Source organism: Neoarius graeffei, chromosome 27 (genome assembly GCF_027579695.1).
Source record: "Neoarius graeffei isolate fNeoGra1 chromosome 27, fNeoGra1.pri, whole genome shotgun sequence".
In the NCBI taxonomy this organism is placed as follows: domain Eukaryota; kingdom Metazoa; phylum Chordata; class Actinopteri; order Siluriformes; family Ariidae; genus Neoarius; species Neoarius graeffei.
In genome coordinates, this window is record NC_083595.1 from 43,928,580 (window position 1) to 43,948,862 (window position 20,283).

Below are 20,283 nucleotides of genomic sequence, written 5' to 3' on the forward strand. Positions count from 1 at the left end.
TAAGAAATCAGTTTCCTCTCTTTTGCACTTCCTCCAGCTCCTGTCCGGGAGCGAGTCACTCCCTCGCTCACAGGAAGGCTCAGAGGAGGGAGTGTGTCATGGTAACTGTAGCTGGTTTGAATGTCAGGGGAATCCTAGCGCTAATAACAGTGTGATGGTTTGCCCACTGGCCTTCAAAGTGCAGCAACTTTCTCCGGAGTCCATCCCTCGCTTTATACAAAACACACACCGTTTCTCCGTCCACAACCAATTCTCCAGCCTCTCAATGCTTTAACGTGGCAGGAGTAACATCGCATGGATGAGTGAGTGTATGTGGAAGATGGTGTGTTCTGCTAAGCCATGTATTCCCAGGTATCTCAGATGTCTCCACACCGCAGAGAAGCTCTCCTCACTGCCAACAGTTCCACACAGACCATCTGCTCTGAAAGCCAGGCTTCCAGAGTCTCTTTTACTCTTACACACAAGCGCGCACACACATGCACACACGCGCACACACACACACACAGCAGGAGCAGGTCTGGTTGCTGGGGCTGCAGGATCAGATGGCAAGATCATGTATCATGTCAGTGTTGTATGCGAGTATAGCTGTGATGGGATTAGGCTGAACAGACACGGCGCACAGACTCGCCTGACTGGAGCTTTCACAACCTGTTTGTGTTGAGGAGTTGACAGCGACGGCAAAAAAAAAAAAAAAAGTGTGTGTGTGTGTGTGTGTGTGTGTGAGAGAGAGACAGAGAGAGAGAGAGAAGCAGAATGAGAAAGTCAGGGAGAGAGAGGGCAAGAGAGAGAGAGAGGGAGAGAGAGAGAGAAACAGACAGCGAGAGAGACAGAGAGAAACACAGCAAGAGAGAAAAACAGACAGCGAGAGAGACAGAGAGAAACAGACAGCAAGAGAGAGAAAAACAGACAGCGAGAGAGACAGACAGAGAGAGAGACCCACAGACAGAGAGAAACAGACAGCAAGAGAGAGACAGGCAGTGAGACAGAGAGAAACAGACAGCAAGAGAGAGACAGACACAGAGAGAGACACACACAGTAAGAGAGAAACAGACAGCAAGAGAGAGATAGAGACAGACACAGAGAGAGAGAGAAAGACAGTGAGAGAGAGAGACAGAGAGAAACAGACAGAGAGAGACACACACAGAGAGACACGGAGAGAAACAGACAGAGAAACAGACAGCAAGAGAGAGAGACAGAGAGAGAGAGAGAGAAACAGAGAAGCAGACAGCGAGAGAGAGAGAGAGAGCGGCCCTTTTTACACAGATTTTCCGTAACACTGGTGTAAAGAAGCACCTCAGTATTCCAGCTTTAGTGATTTACACTGAACCAAATAAAACCTGCATGAAGCAGCACCAGTGCGTGCTTTACAATGCGAGCTGGTGTTCCCCAACCAGAGGCATGACGTGTCACAACAGAGCGTCAGTGTCTCAGGTGATATATCTACACATCAGAAATATGAATATCCTGAGCATACCGGTGTTACTTTAAAAACAACGGCGGGTGAACGGAGTGTTGAGGTGCTTTTGTTCGCTGTGCACATTTATACCACTCTTCAAACACACGCAGAGTTGCTGAGCATCATATGCAACATGTAATCACTTCGGCTAAATAAATCACATTTAAGAGAGTAAGAGACTCAAAACATTGAACGGTTATTCCACAAAATCGAGTCGTACATGAGCTGATAGCCGATGAGACACGTAGCACTGAGTTGGCTATAAGCCATGTACGACGTGATTGAGTGGAATAACTGTTTTATTCTATCCACATTCACTGGATTTTGAGAAACAAAGCATTTTTATTGTTATGCAAATTTGATCAATAAAAACTTTGTACAAAACGTCCGACAAAATAATTTCTGCAAACTGATAGCAACAATTTGTGAAAAATGTTATAATAATAATTCTTGAAAAATAAAAAAAGATATGTTCTTACCATCAAATACTTTCATTCCATATTTTGTTGCTTTGTTGTTTTTTTTGGTATTTTTTGGGGGTTTATTTTCGAGGAGAGTTTTTATTTCGTCCTCGGTTGGTTCGGCAACACGCGCCGCCATTTTGTTCTTCTCTACTCACGGTATATGAGCTGACAGCCTAGTAGTAGAGTAGCCAATCAGAGCGCACGATTGCTTGTATCCAGTGAATGTAGAGAGAATAAATAACATGGTTGTGTCCTTTAGAGCACAAACTGAGCCTGCTTTTTGCGAAAAAAACGTTATCACAGAAATCTGCACTTGAAAATGAGAGAGACAGACAGAGAGAGAGAGAGAGAGAGAGAGAGAGAGAGATATGAGACAGAGTGAAAGGTAGCGAGGAAGAGAGAAGTGGAGGGACTCGTGCGAGCAACATGTTTGTGTGACAGACCCTCCGTCTAGCATTCAGACGTTTTCTACAGAACGCAAGGAGGAATAAAGGTGTAAGAATTGCTCCTAGAACAGGCTGTGTAAAAGGGGAGAGAGAGAGAGAGAGGGAATCATGGCATGTGTGAGGCCAGGACCTATAAGGGTGTCACTGATTTATGGTTATAGAGGCCAACGTGTATATACACACACACACACACACACCCTACCATCAACTTCCCACTGCCCTGCTTTCCACAACACACACTGCAAAAGGGACATGCAGGACTTTTGTATTTGTTCAGTGTGTGTGTGTGGAGAGAGAGAGAGAGAGAGAGAGAGAGACTATTAGCTTATAACATTGAACACATTACTATTTTGATCCAATATAATATTATTCAGCATGGGCTCAAATTATTAGAGTTCCTTAAAGTGCATATCACGGGTAAATTCAGGAGTGAGATCAATGTAATTCTCCTATTTTATATTAAACTTTGGTCAAATATCTGTAACATTCTGCATTCTCTGCAATTGTTTTACCTTGCGCAATACCAGAAAAATTCAGTTGAAATCGAGCCATTTGAGGCGAATTGGTCCACCTCTGAAAAAACTTGACAGTTGGATTTCCCGGCAAACATTGATTTTCGTGACGTCGTGTGCGGGACGCCTCCCTCTGAATCCTACGTCAGCGCTGGTTTGTTTATGAGAAAACGACCTGGTGGTTTTCTGCAAATTTCTTCAATGTTATGACGTAATTATTAAAACGGTTAACAGATGTATCGTAGGAAGGTGTAGCAACACCAATCTTGATGGGATTAGTACTCATCGTTTCCCAAATGAGAGAGAAATGGGAGCGCTTGGTCTACACAGGCTGTGCACTGAAACCGTGCAAGCTCTCGCAGCCTGCTGGCGCTTCCGCAGGTAACGTCACGAATCTGGCTCCAGACTCCCTTGGGATTTTTCCAGACGCGTTTTGTTATTTTATTTTTTTCTGCTGTAGACAGATGGCCTTGTGCAAAATTACCCTTCTGGATGAGTGTGTAAAGGGACACCTTTACACCTTTGACCTCCCCTCTAATCCCATAAAGCACTGACTTCTTCAAATCTCACCTTTAACGCTGACCTTTAACTAAGCTAAGCACTCACCAAATAAAAACTTACTAACTAAATAAAAACTGCAAATTTCATTTTAATATCGAAACTCTGCACAGAAACGGGGCTTAACTGACAAAATGCAAAATTTGTCAGCTATTCTGATAACATAATATTGGCTGACGTAATGATAATTATAATTTGAGATCATCATAATCTTTTTTCTTGCTTTGTCTTTTCCTGTTTTGCTTTTTGTCTCCTGTATTTCCGTATTGTTTTCTTTCTCTCATGAGCCCTATACAGATGGGATTCATTTCACTGAGTGATGTCTGTTGTCACATCTGTAAAAACATTCATCTTTCCTTTGTTTGTGGAGACATTTTTGTTCCTTAATAAAAAAAAAAAAAAAAAAGTTGCGGTTATAACGTTACAACTCTGGTTTTCTTTGTTGATTATGGTGGCTTTCTCTTATGTTATGGGCAAGTTAAGGCGATGCCGTAACATAAACGTGGGGGCTCGTCCGGGATGAATGGGAGTGCTTTAGTTTTTATATTTTTTACGCGTCTCCTCTGAGGAAAACTCACGTTTGGACAGCAATTAGCATGTGGCTGAGTGAGTTTCCACAGGGTTTGTTTTTCCCAAAAAAACCCTCAAAACCAAAACAGATGTTTGTGTCACACATGATCGATTTGGGAAATGTTTAATACGGATATGCACGCTAGATGACTAAATAGGGCAGCAAGCAATACATTAAAAAATAATAATAATTGTTTCAACACAAAATGCAGGGTCTGCCTGCAAAACCAGACGGAAAACACAGGATTAGACCACTGCAGAGTTTGTCAAGCACCAGTGTGTAGTTTTATCTGAGAGAAAAACACATGACATGGCCGTTTTGGATGGAATTAAAATCACAGAATGGCACCTGCAACTGATAGACTTACTCCAGTTCTTCATATGAATGCAACCTTTCTTATTCTGTTTTTCTTGTATTTTCTTTCTCTCTCTCTCTCTTTCACCCTTCATTCCTTCCTGCGTTCCTTCTTACAAATCCCCGACTACTTTCAGCTTCCTTCAAGCACTGTGTATTCTCTTCAGCTAGGGCGTAATTTTGGGTAGGGACGCTAGGGACGTGTCCCTACCAATATTCAGCCGCTACTGTGTAATCATGATCAATAAAACCGATGTCCTAACCTGAGCAATGATTATATGGCACACAAAGGGTTAAATGTATGACGCTGCTAATAATCCCCCCTCTAACGTAGATATCATTCTCTGATTAGCTACCTGTTTCTCGCTAACTTACATGGTTGGCTATCCCAGCTGTCACTCCATCTGCTGTAAAAACAGCACAGCAGCCGTGACTACCCGCCCATCAACCCCCCGTATCGCACACGGCTATGGATGGAGATGTAGGGAGAGATAAGGGTGGGATTTGAACCTGCAACCCTGGGATCCAAAGACCAACTCCCTAACCATTAGGCCACAGCTGCCCTCGTTAACCTATAAGATCTGCATGACATGAAATTATGACTGCTAATGGAAAAAAAAAAAACACCTTTCAGAAGCTCTGCATTGGATCACCTTTGTGTCCCCACCAATGTCAAAATCAAAGTTACTCCCTTGCTCTTCAGGAAGTGTAACTCTAGTTTTATATGGTCAAAAATGAATTAAACGCCGATATTTTTAGTAAAATGGGACTTCGCTGGCTCCACTTGTCAATCTCTCAAGCACAAATAACAGCAGAGATGCACGTATACTGAGGACTTCCGGTTGCGCGATGTGGTGTTAAGACGTGTGAGCCTGAGCTCCGATACTTTCCAGTTTATAACTTAACGAAAGTGCCTTTACCTTTCACGCCTCTTACATTAGGAGTGATATTGGAATATACTAGTACTTTACAGCTATTTGCAGGACAAAGAGTAATGCGCAAGATGAGGAAAACCAGTGGAAGAACAACGCCGTCCCCGACTGACAAATCTGCTGCTAGCAACATGGCGGATAGTCCTCCGCTAACCACTGAGACACTGGTTGTGGAGCTTGAAAAACTCCGAAAAACAATGACTGACGAACTGACTACTCTGTTGAGCAGCTCGTTGGAGTCTGTGCGTTCTTCTGTGGAGTCGATAGAGTCTACGCTAGTTACTCAGGCTGGTACAATCAGGGAAATGGAGTCTACCCTAACTGACCATAGCGACCGCGTTACGCAGCTCGAGCATGATATGTGCGTGCTTCAATCAACGGTGGAAACATTAATGGAGGAGAATGCTGCGCTCCAAACTAAGGTGGAAGATTTGGAATCTAGATCTAGGCGTCAAAACCTCCGTGTCCTGGGACTACCGGAGGGTACCGAGGGGAAGGACTGCAGAGACTTTATGGCCAAAATGTTCCATACCCTGCTGGGCGGACTGTTGTCTGAACTACCTGTATTGGATCGCGCTCACAGGAGCTTACAGAACCAGCCCAACAAACGAGCAGCCCCGCGCGCTCTGATTGTTAGGTTTCATAGATTCCTTGAAAAGGAAACGGTGCTGAAGTGGGCAAAAGCGCACAAAGATATTTCATACGAGGGCCACCGAATCAGAATTTTCGAGGATTTCAGCGCAGCAGTGGCGAAGAAGCGCTCAGCCTTTAACGATGTCAAAGGGCTCCTCTACAAAAAAGGCGTCAAGTTTGGCATGATCTACCCAGCCCGTCTCCGTCTCACTTACAGGAACAGAGTGCACACCTTCGACTCCCCAGCGGACGCAGAGGCATTCTACGAGCGACACATCTCAACCACTGACCGTATACAGCCACTGGTTCCAATTACGGAGGACTCATCTGCCGCGGACCCGTCCGATTAAGCAACGCGCTGACCGCAGGTGATAGCCAGCCTTTGGCTGGCTGGTTTATTTGTTAAGAAAGAACATTTAGGGGCTGAATGTTTACCCTGACATAGTGAACTGCAAAAGACTTTTCAGTTTTTCTCCCCTTTTGTGTTCTTATAATTTTTTAGCAGTCATTTTTCTCTTTGACGCTTAGTTTACTATGTGATCCAGAGGGGTTTATTTTTACTCAGATATCTGGGTTAAAGCAACTGGTGCTGGCAACACTGCACTCTTTGAGGTCGCCATTTAGTGGCTATCTTGCTGTTTGCTTTTCAATGACGTGTTCTCTCTCCTTACAGCTCCATTTATTTCCTCACTTATTGATTATTTGCTGGTTCAATGTATAATGCCTTTTTAGTTCAGGAGCAGGATTAACACAACACAATTAATCGGATGCATGTTTACCATTTCTGGCTACTCGCCGCTCTGGCGGACGAGCTTCAGAATCATTTGTCTGTTATGTTTACTGTTTCAATTTTGGGGTTGTGGGGGTTGGGGGGTTGGGTGGTTTTTCTCTTAGGCCAATTGTCTCTTTTTTGTGTAATTTTTCCTTCTTGTTTTTCTTTCTCTTTTATTTATTTTTTTACCTTCCTTTTAACTTTGTGTCACGAATCCCCATTTTTACTTAAATTGTCTCTGATACAGCTCCCATATGATTCATGTAGAACTAATTATCTCCAAGACTTGATATAGATGTCAACTTCCTCTACAATGCAAGGTGGGTCGAATAGGCACCCCATTAAAATAGTTACCTGGAATGTACGTGGGTTAGGTGGGCCAATTAAACGATGTAAAGTTCTCTCACACTTAAAGAGCCTTTCTACTGGTATAGCTTTTTTGCAGGAGACGCACTTGCGCAGGGAAGATCAGGTGAGACTACGCAAACCTTGGGTTGGTCAGATTTTTCACTCCAATTTTAATAGTAAATCCAGAGGCGTGGCTATTTTAATTCATAAAAGAATTCAGTTTTCTCCTGACCAGATACACTCTGATCCCTGTGGCCGTTATATTATAGTTTCTGGCTTGCTCTTTAAAACTCCTGTGGTTTTAGCAAACTTATACGCACCAAACTGGGATTGCCCAAATTTCATGTCCACTGTTTTTTCTCATTTACCAAATTTGGATACTCATCAGCTAATCCTGGGTGGAGACTTTAACTGTGTCACTAACCCTGCTATTGATCGCTCTCAGTCTAAAACAGTAACACCATCAGCTATGTCTAAGGCGTTAAAAACTTTCATGGAACAAATTGGATGTGTTGACCCCTGGCGCTTTTTCCATCCCAGCGCGAAGGATTTCTCCTACTATTCTCCTGTCCATAAGGTTTACTCACGTATTGACTATTTTTTTATTGATAAATCTCTTCTACCTCTTGTTGGTACTACACAATACTCCGCCATTGTAATTTCTGACCACGCCCCCCACATTCTAGACCTGTGTTTACCATTAAGTTCCCTCAGTCATAAAGGTGGTTGGAGGCTTAATTCCAGCTTGCTTGCTGATTCTGATTTTTGTGATTATGTTTCTACAAACATTAATTTTTTCTTAGATACTAATAGATCTGAGCATGTATCGCCATCACTCTTATGGGAAACATTAAAAGCCTTCATTAGAGGGAGTATTATATCTTTTAGTTCTAATTTAGCTAAAAATAGAAGATTGAAGCAGCAAGAATTAACAGATGCCATTCTAAATATAGATAGGCAACAGGCATTATCAATTAATCCTGATTTAACTGCCAAGCGCTTACAGTTGCAGACTGAGTTTGACCTATTATCCACTGGGAAAGCAGAATACCTATTGCAGCGCACAAGAGCCACATATTATGAGCATGGGGATAGAGCTGGCCGCCTTTTAGCCTCACAGTTGAGACACGAATATGCTTCACGTTTTATTTCACAGATTTTTGACACTTCTCATAATCTGACTACAGACCCCGCCTCCATGAATTCCGCCTTTTCCTCTTTCTATTCTACTCTTTACCAATCAGAACCTCCTTCTAATAGCTTTTCCATGGACTCATTTCTAGATAACTTAGAATTTCCAACTTTAAGTGAGGATATGTCGGGAAGTTTAGATGAACCCCTTAAGTTAGAAGAAATCACCTCCTGCATAGCCCAAATGCGGAGTAACAAAGCCCCTGGCCCAGATGGCTATCCAGTGGAGTTTTTTAAGAAGTTTTCTATTCAACTAGCCCCTTTACTACTGGATGTCTATAATGACTCATTGGAGCAGGGAATTTTACCTCCAACTCTCAATCAGGCTTTGATTTCCCTTATATTAAAGAAAGACAAGGACCCAAATCTATGCGGCAGCTACAGACCCATCAGTCTTCTTAACAACGATGTTAAAATTCTGGCGAAGGTGCTAGCACGTAGACTGGAGACATGTCTCCCTAAAATTATTTCAGAAGACCAAACAGGTTTTATCCTGGGCCGTCAACTATCATTTAGTGTACGCAGACTCTTGAACGTGGTTTTATCTCCTTCTGCCTCTCCAACCCCTGAGCTGGTCATTTCCCTTGACGCAGAAAAAGCGTTTGATCGCGTAGAATTTAATTACTTATTTTCTGTATTGCACAGGTTTGGGTTTGGAACTAAATTCATTTCTTGGATTCGTCTTCTGTACTCTGCCCCAACTGCTAGTGTTAAAACCAACTCTGATATATCTCCTGCCTTCCCTCTAACACGTGGCACACGTCAGGGGTGTCCCTTGTCACCTTTATTATTTGCAATAGCCATAGAACCACTTTCAATTGCCTTGAGAACTTCCCCACTATTCTCTGGTATTATTAGAGGAGGCCTTGAACATAGAGTCTCGCTCTATGCCGATGATTTATTGTTATATGTGTGTGACCCTCTTAACTGCACTGAGAAAATAGTGGATTTACTTAAGACATTTGGAACATTCTCAGGTTATAAATTGAACATTGATAAGAGTCTCTGTTTTCCTGTCAATCAATCTGCTAAATTAATCCCTCCAGGTACACTACCCTTTCAGTTATCCCCTAATAGCTTTAAATATTTAGGCGTCAATATCTCTCATTCACTTAGCTCTCTTCATAAAAACAATTTCATAAAACTTGTTGAGAATATAAAAGCAGATCTTCAGAGATGGCATGCTTTACCCCTTTCTCTTGTTGGCCGAATTGAGACAATTAAAATGAATGTGTTACCCCGTATCTTATTTCTGTTTCAGACACTCCCTCTTTTTCTTCCGAAACCTTTTTTTAAGTCACTGGACAGAAGTGTGTCCTCTTTTATTTGGAATGGCAAGATCCCCAGGATTCAGAAAAGAATGTTAGAGAGACCCAAGCTGGTTGGGGGTTTTGCTCTACCAAACATGCTGTTATACTATTGGGCCGCTAACATTCAAATGCTTAAGAAATGGTGTCATTACCCAGACATTAACTGGTGTGTAATAGAAGCAAACTCTTGCATTACATCTTCACTACCAGCCTTGCTTTTTGGTCCTCTCTCTATACGCCCTTCTCAACACACTAATAATCCTTTGGTGCGTTCCTCCTTAAAAATCTGGAAGCAGTTTAGAAATCACTTTGGTTTAAAAGCTCCATCTGTCCTTCTTCCCATCTGCAATAATCACTTGTTCTTACCTTCCAGTATAGATAAGACCTTCATGTTGTGGAGAAATATGGGCCTGGTCTCTTTCAATGACCTATACTCAGTTAATTCTTTTGTAAGCTTTGCTGACCTGGTCAAAAACCGTGGTGTCTCAAATCAAGGTCTTTTTAGATATTTTCAATTAAGAGACTTTGCAAAAACTCATTTCACTTCCTTCCCTACATTGCCAGAAAAAACTCTGTTGGAAGACATTATGTACAATCCAGTTATAAACAGCCGCATTTCCTCAATACACAATCTCCTCCTCTCATCCCAGTTGTCTCCTCTGTTATGGCTTAAGGAGAATTGGGAAAAGGAACTTGGTCTTCCATTGGAAGATGTCTGGTGGATGGATGTCTTGGCCAGGATTAACACCACCTGTATTTGTGCACGAATGAGTCTTATTCAGTTCAAAGTGGTTTTCAGACTTCACTACACCAGGGCCAGGCTGAAAAAACTGTTCCCTGAAGCGGATGATCTCTGCATCAGGTGTTCTCACTCTCCAGCAGATCATACACACACTTTCTACACCTGTACCAAACTTAATGCTTTCTGGTTATCTTTCTTCACCACCCTCTCTGAAGTCCTGAATATTCCTATCTCCCCATGTCCTTTAATTGCAATTTTTGGTGTGTCCCCTGTTTTAGGGAAATTTAACAGTTACCAAGCTGATGTTATTGCATTTGCTGCACTAATAGCCAAACGTCAAATACTTCTTCACTGGAAGAGCCCTAAACCACCTGGCTCTTGTTCCTGGCTTGGAGAGCTTATGTCTTTCCTACACCTAGAGAAAATAAAGCATACTGTTAGAGGATCTTTGAGAACATTCTATAAAACGTGGGAGCCCCTCCTTTCCTATGATCTATTTAACATAAACCAACAATTAGACATTGAAGACTAGTGACACTTTCCCCCTTTTTTTTTATTTTTATTTATTGTACATATTGTTTTAAATTGTTTGCTTTTTATTAGTAGTAGTATCATTATTTTATGTTTATTATTATTATTTATTTATTTATTTATTTATTTTTCACTCTGCTTCATTTTAATGTCTTTGTTGTCTTTGTGTATATGTATGTATCTTTATGGGTAGATATGCATCTACTAGTTCAGGCCGATTTGCCCTTTCTTTATAATAGTTTAAGTTTCATTTTCAGTTCATGGGAATTATTGGGTTGGGGAGGGTGGGTGTTTTGGGTGTTGGGTTCTTGATTTAAAAACGAAAACAAACCCATGGCCTGTAAACATTTTATACTTTGACTGTGATTCTCTTTGTGGTTTGTCCAATAAACATATTAAAAAAAAAAAAAGAGATGCACGTATACCTACTACAGAATTAATTAGTCATCTAAATGAATAATTAATTTTCCTTTCCATATTACTGTGTTCTTGCATGATGTGTGTGTTGCACTTCTTTTCACACACCACTCTCCGCTCTTACCCTACACCGATTTTAGCTAAATAACCAATATTAATAACCCTTTGGTGACTGACCCCTTGAAAATGGTTCCTCCAGGAACGATGATGTTTCAGTTGTCAAGACAACGGAAAAACTAAAATACAAGAGCATTTTGTTTTGTGCACAAGAGCATTGTGACGTATCTTTCTGTTTTTGTATTTTAGTTTTTCCGTTGTCTTGACAACTGAAAAGTCATCGTTCCTGGAGGAACCATTTTCAAGGGGTCAGTCACCAAAGGGTTTTAAATGTTAACAGTACTCACACTGATGTCTTAGCGATTGCACTTCATGCTGCAGAGTATTTTTTTTTCTCCTCTGACTTATTTGATCAGCCAGTGATTTATCACATCAATGCATCACCTGATATACATGCGAGAAACAGTACAGTGTGTTATCCATCATCTGTCAGAAGTGTCTGTAGGGTTTCTTTTACCTGAAAATAGGTGTGTGTCCTGGTTTGGGCTTGTTCCAGGTGAAATGAGACGGCACGGAAAGGAATTGCTCGCCAGCGCCATCTTTTTTCACTCCGTGCATGGATTCGTCAGCTGGGGAATCGCGAAGCGGTGAGACATTTCCTGAATCGTCCAGGCTTAGATCGGTCTTCCCGGGCTGTAGCGTAGTTGTACAGTCCTGTGATGTTTTCCTAGTCTTGGAAGGGATGTCAGGGTCTGGGGTGCAGCACTGGAAGGGTGCCATACCTACAGGACTGCCGATCCAGGTGTCCTCGGTGACGCTGCCCCTGGGTGAGGGGCCTGGGGTTGGTGTTGGGGAGTGATGGGGTGAACCCGAGTAGCAGATATCAGCGCTAGAGTGGCGCCTCTTACCGCAAGGCGATGTGGGCCGCGAGGATGGGCGTGAAGGTGGGCGTGGGCTGAGCCAGTTCTCATCAGTGACACTGGTGCGTGGTGAGTGGCATGGTGACTGACGTGGAGAGAGAGAGTGGGTGTGTGGGTGGGAGAGTGATGGGGCGTAACCTGGATGGTGGTGGTGATGATGCTGTTGTTGCCATTGCTCCTCTAGCGGTGCCCCCTGCGGTGAAGCGAGGGGAGATCCGAGTGTGAACCGTGCCGCTGCTTCGTTTAGCTCTGAATCCACATCGTCGTACACATGCGACATGGACTCGCATGAAGAAGCATCTGAGAACCAGCTGCGTGATGACAAGCTGCTGCATGGGCTTGGACTCAATGATGAATCGCGGTACGAGTGATCCAGCGGCAAATACAGGTGGTCCCGAGATAGAGGTCGCTCGTGGAAGTCCCCATCCACACCTTTGGACCTAAGGTCAGTCTCATTTCCATCTAGATCTTGCTGGCAGCTTGGGGAGATAGAGGTAATCTGGATGCTAGGGCATTCAAAGGCCTTGGGGGGCCTACTTGCACCTCCTCCACCTCCACTGGGAGGGTATTTGGAGTCTGGGGACTCATAGCTGAGCTCAAACGACTTGTGGACAGGCTGCACTGTAGGAGAAGTAGAGATGAGCTGTGAGTGAGGCTGGACTCCATGCCTCTGGACACCTAGGGTCTGGTTCGCCACTGCTGGAGGCTGACCCACGTTCAGGATGTAGAACGACGTGGTGTCATCCGGCTCCAGATCTGAAAAGAGAGGCCAGCGAGTTAGAGGAGAAAGAAACTAAGCTGATCGGATGATCATCTTCATAATGATGATGACTAATGCTCTAAAAATGATGATCATCAATCATTCAAACATTTATACAATTACAAAATAATCACACTACATAATTACAAACTAATTGCATCCTTACTCATTGTTAAACATCTTACTATACATGTGTATCTTACAATGTCCAATGTGTAGCATAATCCAAGATCACGTTTAAAATCGCACCCATTTCAGGAAGAAAGAAACCTTCATCCTGCTTATGAAAAGATGAGATGTACGGTAAGAGTGTTTAGAGAAGAACTCCTTCTCTGTTGCTTCTGAGCATCTAATTCAAGATAACCAACACCAGACTCCTAAATATTTACCTTCATTTACGTTTCATCTTCACACTAAATCAATTTTAATAAAGTTTTACTCGTTTACAATTATTACGGCGTTCTGACCAATAAAATCTTTGAATTTTTCACCTTTCAAGGTCACAATACTTGTCAGCTTTCCAGAAAGAAGCAGCAGGACGCTGATTAGTGATGCTCTGCTCTTATTTTCGGGTATATAAGAGAATGATTGCCACATAAGATATAGAGCAGTTATACATAACTAATCCCTTCCAGGCACACTGCAAGAACAGGGATGGATGAAAATGGTGACAGTAATTATTCATCACTGATTTGCCAATTTGCAATGTAATCTTTCTTTACAATCACCAGAAAATGTAGTAGCCAATATGTTCAGGTGTGTTAATAGCTGTACTATATAACAAAACAGAAATACAGAGGAGATGTTAGTCTGCAGGTAGCAAACAATAAAGTCTTTCGAATCACCACTTCAATTTGGGGAAGAAGACACGGACAGCGTCAGTGATTTTCTCCCAGTAAAACTCACTGTTTATAAGTGAAGATTTAGAAAAATAAAAAAAATACTAAAAATTAAGGAAAAAAAGCACAACGTTTCGGTGCCGCTTGGACACCGTTATCAAGTGAGTGTTTGTAAGCTAAGCCAATAAACAGATTAGCATAATGCTAAACAAAACGTTTGACCTGTAAGGAGTCCAATTGCACGTTGAGAGCTAGGTGGGTTTACATTAGACCGTATCAGCGGATCATCAGATTAACGTTTTTAAAAACGATTAGCGTGCACACAGCAACGCCAATACACGATTCGCGTGCACACAGCAACGCCAATACACGGATACGCTAATCACATGACTAATTCGGCACGTAAGTTGAAATGTGTCAGTGCGGCTCATCGCTTCCTCCTCAGCGGCTGCGCTCCAAATCACTCCGCCCTGAACAGCGAGTGCCCTCTGGAGGGTGCACACTCCGGCCCTGCGCAGCTCACAGAGCGTGCGAGTGTAGTGCACGAGCAGTGATTCGGGACTGAGACGCTGTGCGCAAGTCACTTACCACTTGCAAGTGGAAGGATGGCAAGCCTAAAGACCATCATAACTACACAATGGGCAGTATTTGCATCAGTATTTGCAGTATTTTCATACTTTTATACTCTTTAATGAAAGGTGATACAAGGCGGAAGTCCGCGCCGTTTTTCAGCAGTCGCGTCACATGACCAACGCCAGCGAATCAGGAAGGTGGATGTCACAGTGACGTTGTCCAATGACGACGCCAGCTAGAGCTCAGCACAGCGTATCTGCGTATCTCAATGTTTACACAGCACCGGATCAGACACGATCTAGATTGAATACGTGGACTCTGGCGGATTCCCGTTTCCCGGCGTTTTAATGTAAACGGACAGTGCATCTGCGAAGAAAACGAGACAGATACGGTCTAATGTAAACTTGGCCCTAGTCTTCTGTCACTAATGCAGAGCATTTCATACAACAAGCAGTTGAATTTACTCTTACACTTTAAGACAACAAAGTTTTATTAATATCTTTACAGTGTCTTGCAAAAGTATTCATCCCCCTTGGTGTTTGTCCTGTTTTGTCGCATTACAAGCTGGTATTAAAATGGGTTTTTGGAGGGTTAGCACCATTTGATTTACACAGCATGCCTACCACTTTAAAGGTGAAAATTGTTGTTTTATTGTGACACAAACGATAATAAAGATGAAAAAAAAAACCCCCAGAAATCTGGAGTGTGCATAGGTATTCAACCCCCCAAAGTCAATACTTTTGTAGAGCCACCTTTTGCTCCAAATTACAGCAGCAAGTCTCTTGGGGTATGTCTCTATTAGCTTAGCACATCTAGCCACTGGGATTTTTGTCCATTCCTCAAGGTAAAACTGCTCCAGCTCCTTCAAGTTAGATGGGTTGCGTTGGTGTACACATGGATTAAAGCAAAAAAAAAAATCATCTGACTGAAAAAAAAAAAGCTCCATGTCGTTGGCCCCTACCACATCAGCGATGCGTCAAATTTTAAATGCCGTGTTGTCCATTATCCCCTAGGCCCCTACTTATAGTACATTTACATAATTTTAACAATGACTAAAGCTAAGGCAAGACTTGACCATTGTCATTACTGGCTATAAATGATGAAACATCAAATTTTCAGCGCAAAGTGCAAATTTATTTCAACAATTTCAAAAAGTGCAAGTGCAGTTGAACTTGAACCGTGCTTTCAAAAGAGTGGAACAGAAAGAACTTGCAAGAAAAGTAAAGTGAAAGTTCATTTTTTCTGCTTCTTCGCAGTGAAGCCAAAGGCATCTAGTTTTTTGCCATTGCTTCCATAGACTTTTTTTTATGGCAAACTACACAAAAGCACACACCTGCCATTTTCATCTTTTTTGCACCATGAACTAAATGGCTTGCCATTATCGCCCAGTTCATTTCGCCAAGCCCATCTCCACTTATTCTTTACCGTTTTGTCGATGTCTGACACATCTGTGCTTTCATTTAAAAGAAGCGCGTCCGCAAAACCGAAAGTAATTTGACGCACTCTAGTGATGGAAATCGAAGGGCCTATGTCAGGTGAAATATGTCCTGTTTTATACGCAGTACTCAAGTTGAGGGGGGATGTGGGGGGAGGCATCCCCCTTCTGAAATAAAAATCTCATCTCATCTCATTATCTCAAGCCGCTTTATCCTTCTACAGGGTCGCAGGCAAGCTGGAGCCTATCCCAGCTGACTACGGGCGAAAGGCGGGGTACACCCTGGACAAGTCGCCAGGTCATCACAGGGCTGACACATAGACACAGACAACCATTCACACTCACATTCACACCTACGGTCAATTTAGAGTCACCAGTTAACCTAACCTGCATGTCTTTGGACTGTGGGGGAAACCGGAGCACCCGGAGGAAACCCACGCGGACACGGGGAGAACATGCAAACTCCACACAGAAAGGCCCTCGCCGGCCCCGGGGCTCGAACCCAGGACCTTCTTGCTGTGAGGCAACAGCGCTAACCACTACACCACCGTGCCGCCCCCTTCTGAAATAAAAATCTCAAATCATTCCCCTTATAAAACGGCCATCCCCCCATCACATCCCTTGTGCCATTTTACCAATTATTGTGGAAATTAGCCTACTATTATTTTAACAAATATTACTACCATTTCAGCATAAGAGGCTTTGCGCAGTGATAGCCTACATGTAGCCGGATAAAAAAGACGCATAGCAGAGTGGAGATTTCTGAAAACTCCATCTTCAGACACACGTGCAGATCGGGAAAACGAAGCAACAGTGAGCGAGAGGGCGCGCGCGAATATAATGAGTCATAGGTGTGAATCTTTCACCGAATGCCAATTGTCCCGGTTCTTCATGAAATCGCACGCGCAAATTCATTAGGTTAACTTTCAAATAACTGTTCTTGTGCACTTGCGACACCGGAGCCACTTTCCTGAATTTTGAGCTTCGGAGTATTGGCTTCTTTATCTATTTAATCAATGAATTTATTTGTCACATACATTAAATTACTAATGTAAAACATTAGTAGCCTATTTAAGCAATCGCTGTTTTCTCCACTGTTTTCCGACCTTTTGTGCTTAGTGAATGAGACACTTCATTACACTCACTGACCGACTTCCAATTCCGGACTTTTTTGAAAATGTAAAATATAGGCCTACGAGATGTTTTTTTTTTTTTGGGACTTAATTCGCGTTGGTCCTTCACTATTAATTTTTGAGACTGACGAGGCACTAAATACTGTGGAATTATTTTCTCCTTACTATGAAGTTTGGCATCTTAAACAAGTGTCGGGAAATCTTGCAGCCCGACTCTGCAGCCTCCAATGTTTAAGCGAACTGCTGAAACCATAATGTTTAAAGATTAAATCGTAGGCTAATCAAACCAAAGAAAAACACAGCCTTTCCAGAACATTGTCTGCCGAAGCCTGTTTAACCTAAAACGCTTAATAGCATAGATCTTGCTGCGGCTTCAACTTTTTCACCTGATCACCTTTCAGTAGGCAAATATCATTATTACTACTACAAAAGGCCTAGTATTAGTAGTAGACAAGTAACCTAGTTGCCTAGTAGTAGGACAGCCAAATTGTTTCATCAGTGGCCTACGCCGAGCCTCCCCGGGACTAGACAGCAGCGGAGGCTGTATTTATTTATGCCTATCTAGCGCAACAACTTATTCCTTTACATATACTCAAACATAGCACAAGAAAGGGTTCAACAACAGGCAATCACAGCAGCTTGGTGAAGTTCTAAATCACATCGGTGTCAGACCTATGGGCCTACCCCCCTTTTTTTTCCCCTCGGATCTGCATCACTCTCATTACTGAACTTTAGCGCTCCCAGTTGACGGAAATCCGTCGCAGCGACGGAAAACTTTAATCCATGTGTACAGCAATCTTCAAGTTATGCCACAGATTCTCAATCGGATTGAGGTCTGGGCTTTGACGAGGCCATTCCAAGACATTTAAATGTTTCCCTTTAAACCACTCCAGTGTAGCTTTAGCAGTATGTTTAGGGTCATTGTACTGCTGGAACATGAACCTTCGTCCCAGTCTCAAACCTCTGGCTGACTCAAACAGGTTTTCCTCCAGAATTGCCCTGTATTTAGTGCCATCCATCTTTCCTTCAATCCTGACCAGCTTTCCTGTCCCTGCAGATGAAAAACATACCCACAGCATGATGCTGCCACCAACATGCTTCACTGTAGGAATGATGTTCTCAGGGTGTTGGGTTTGCGCCACACATGGCGTTTCCCACGATGGCCAAAAAGATCAATTTTAGTCTCATTTGACCAGAGAATCTTCTTCCATGTGTTTGGGGAGTCTGCCACATGCTGTTGGGCAAACTCCAAATGTGATTTCTTAAGTAATGGCTTTTTTTCTGGCCACTCTTCCATAAAGCCCCACTCTGTGGAGTGTACAGCTTAAAGTGGTCCTATGGACAGATACTCCCATCCCCGCTGTGGATCTTTACAGCTCCTTTAGTGTTATCTTTGGTGTCTTTGTTGCATCTCTGATTAATGCCCTCCTTGCCCGGTCTGTGAATTTTGGTGGGCAGCCTTCTCTTGTCAGGTTTGTAGTGGTGCCATATTCTTTCCATTTTACTATAATGGATTTAATGGAGCTCCCTGGGATATTCAAAGTTTGGGATATTTTTTATAACCCAACCCTGATCTATACTTCTCCACAACTTTGTCTCTGACCTGTTTGGAGGCTCCTTGCTTTTCATGTTGCTCGCTTCGTAGTGTCGCAGACTCAGGGTCCTTCCAGAACAGGTTGATTTATACAGACATCATGTGATAGATCATGTGACACTTTGATTGCACACAGGTGGATCTTAATCAACTAATTATGTGACTTATAAAGTGAATCGGTTGGACCAGCTCTTATTTAGGGGTTTCATACGAAAGAACGTGAATACCTACGGTATGCACACTCCAGATTTCTGTTTTTTCATCTTAATTATTGTTTGTGTCACAATAAAAACAACAATTTTCACCTTTAAAGTGGTAGGCATGTTGTGTAAATCAAATGGTGCTAACCCTCCAAAAATCCATTTTAATTCCAGCTTGTAATGCGACAAAACAGGACAAACACCAAGGGGGATGAATACTTTTGAAAGACACTGTAGGTGCAATACTGTGTGCTGTCCTATAGTGTTTACTGATGCTTGAAGACACACCTTTATGCTCTTTGACACGTTCATGCAAGTGTCTACAGGTTTAATCAATATAACTCATCACAAGGGTGACATTTGAAACTATACACCGCCTGTTGCTGATTTATAATCGGTGGTTTTTCCTCTTGTAACTGTGGCACATTGTTTAGTTTTTGGCTCACAAATACCAGTTAAAATCTAACATTTATCTTATTACCCGGTGGCACGGTGGTGTAGTGGTTAGCGCTGTCGCCTCACAGCAAGAAGGTCCTGGGTTCGAGCCCCGGGGCCGGCGAGGGCCTTTCTGTGTGGAGTTTGCATGTTCTCCCCGTGTCCGTGTGGGTTTCCTCCGGGTGCTCCGGTTTCCCCCACAGTCCAAAGACATGCAGGTTAGGTTAACTGGTGACTCTAAATTGACCGTAGGTGTGAATGTGAGTGTGAATGGTTGTCTGTGTCTATGTGTCAGCCCTGTGATGACCTGGCGACTTGTCCAGGGTGTACCCCGCCTTTCGCCCGTAGTCAGCTGGGATAGGCTCCAGCTTGCCTGCGACCCTGTAGAAGGATAAAGCAGCTAGAGATAATGAGATGAGATGAGATGAGATCTTATTACCCAGGTCCTGTAGCCTCCTTCTGATGACGTTAGCTGAATATTGGTCCTTGAATGGTATGGTGATTCTGATGATGTTATCCGGTTCTTTAACTTTTAAACGTCAGAGTAACTTCGACTGCTTGTTGTACAAAATGCTCTACATTAGAGAAAGAAGACCAACTCTTAACATGCAATCGGACTCCTTACAGGCCAAAGTTTTTTGTTTAGCATTATGATAATATATTTTTATATGTTTTGACACTGACTTAGCTTTAGCTGGTGCAATATTTCTATTTCTATTTTAACTGCCAGTATTTTATTATTGCAATTTTGCTACTTCAGGTGAAGTACAGTATTACTCTGACTTAAGTTCCATTCTTATTTTGTTGTGTACATTACATACATGGCCCATGTTCTTCCTTTTTTTTATTTATTCTATTTTTAATTTTTTAAAATACTTTTATTGCAAAAAAATTTTTTTTTACTATCTATTCCTGACTCTTTCTATCTGTGAGCTGCTGGAACATGTAAATTTCTCCACCGAAGGATGAATAAAATTTATCTTATCATATCTTATCTTACGAGCACTTGCTTGATCATGGTGTCCAAAAGACACTGTGTTTAGGATAATGAGGGTGAATAACTGTATAAAATTGACAAATCACACTGCAAAAATTAAGAT

The 20,283-nt window shown here is 42.5% G+C and overlaps 1 protein-coding gene across 1 annotated transcript in view; it reads right to left on the bottom strand.

Annotated features, from left to right (window-relative positions):
* The window catches only part of nfatc3a (nuclear factor of activated T cells 3a), a 163,565-nt gene that overhangs the window by 103,322 nt on the left and 39,960 nt on the right, over positions 1-20,283 (bottom strand). Inside the window, exon 2 of the mRNA XM_060911502.1 lies at positions 11,812-12,970. Coding sequence (XP_060767485.1) covers positions 11,812-12,970 — 1,159 coding nt within the window. The remainder of the gene's footprint in view (positions 1-11,811; positions 12,971-20,283) is intronic.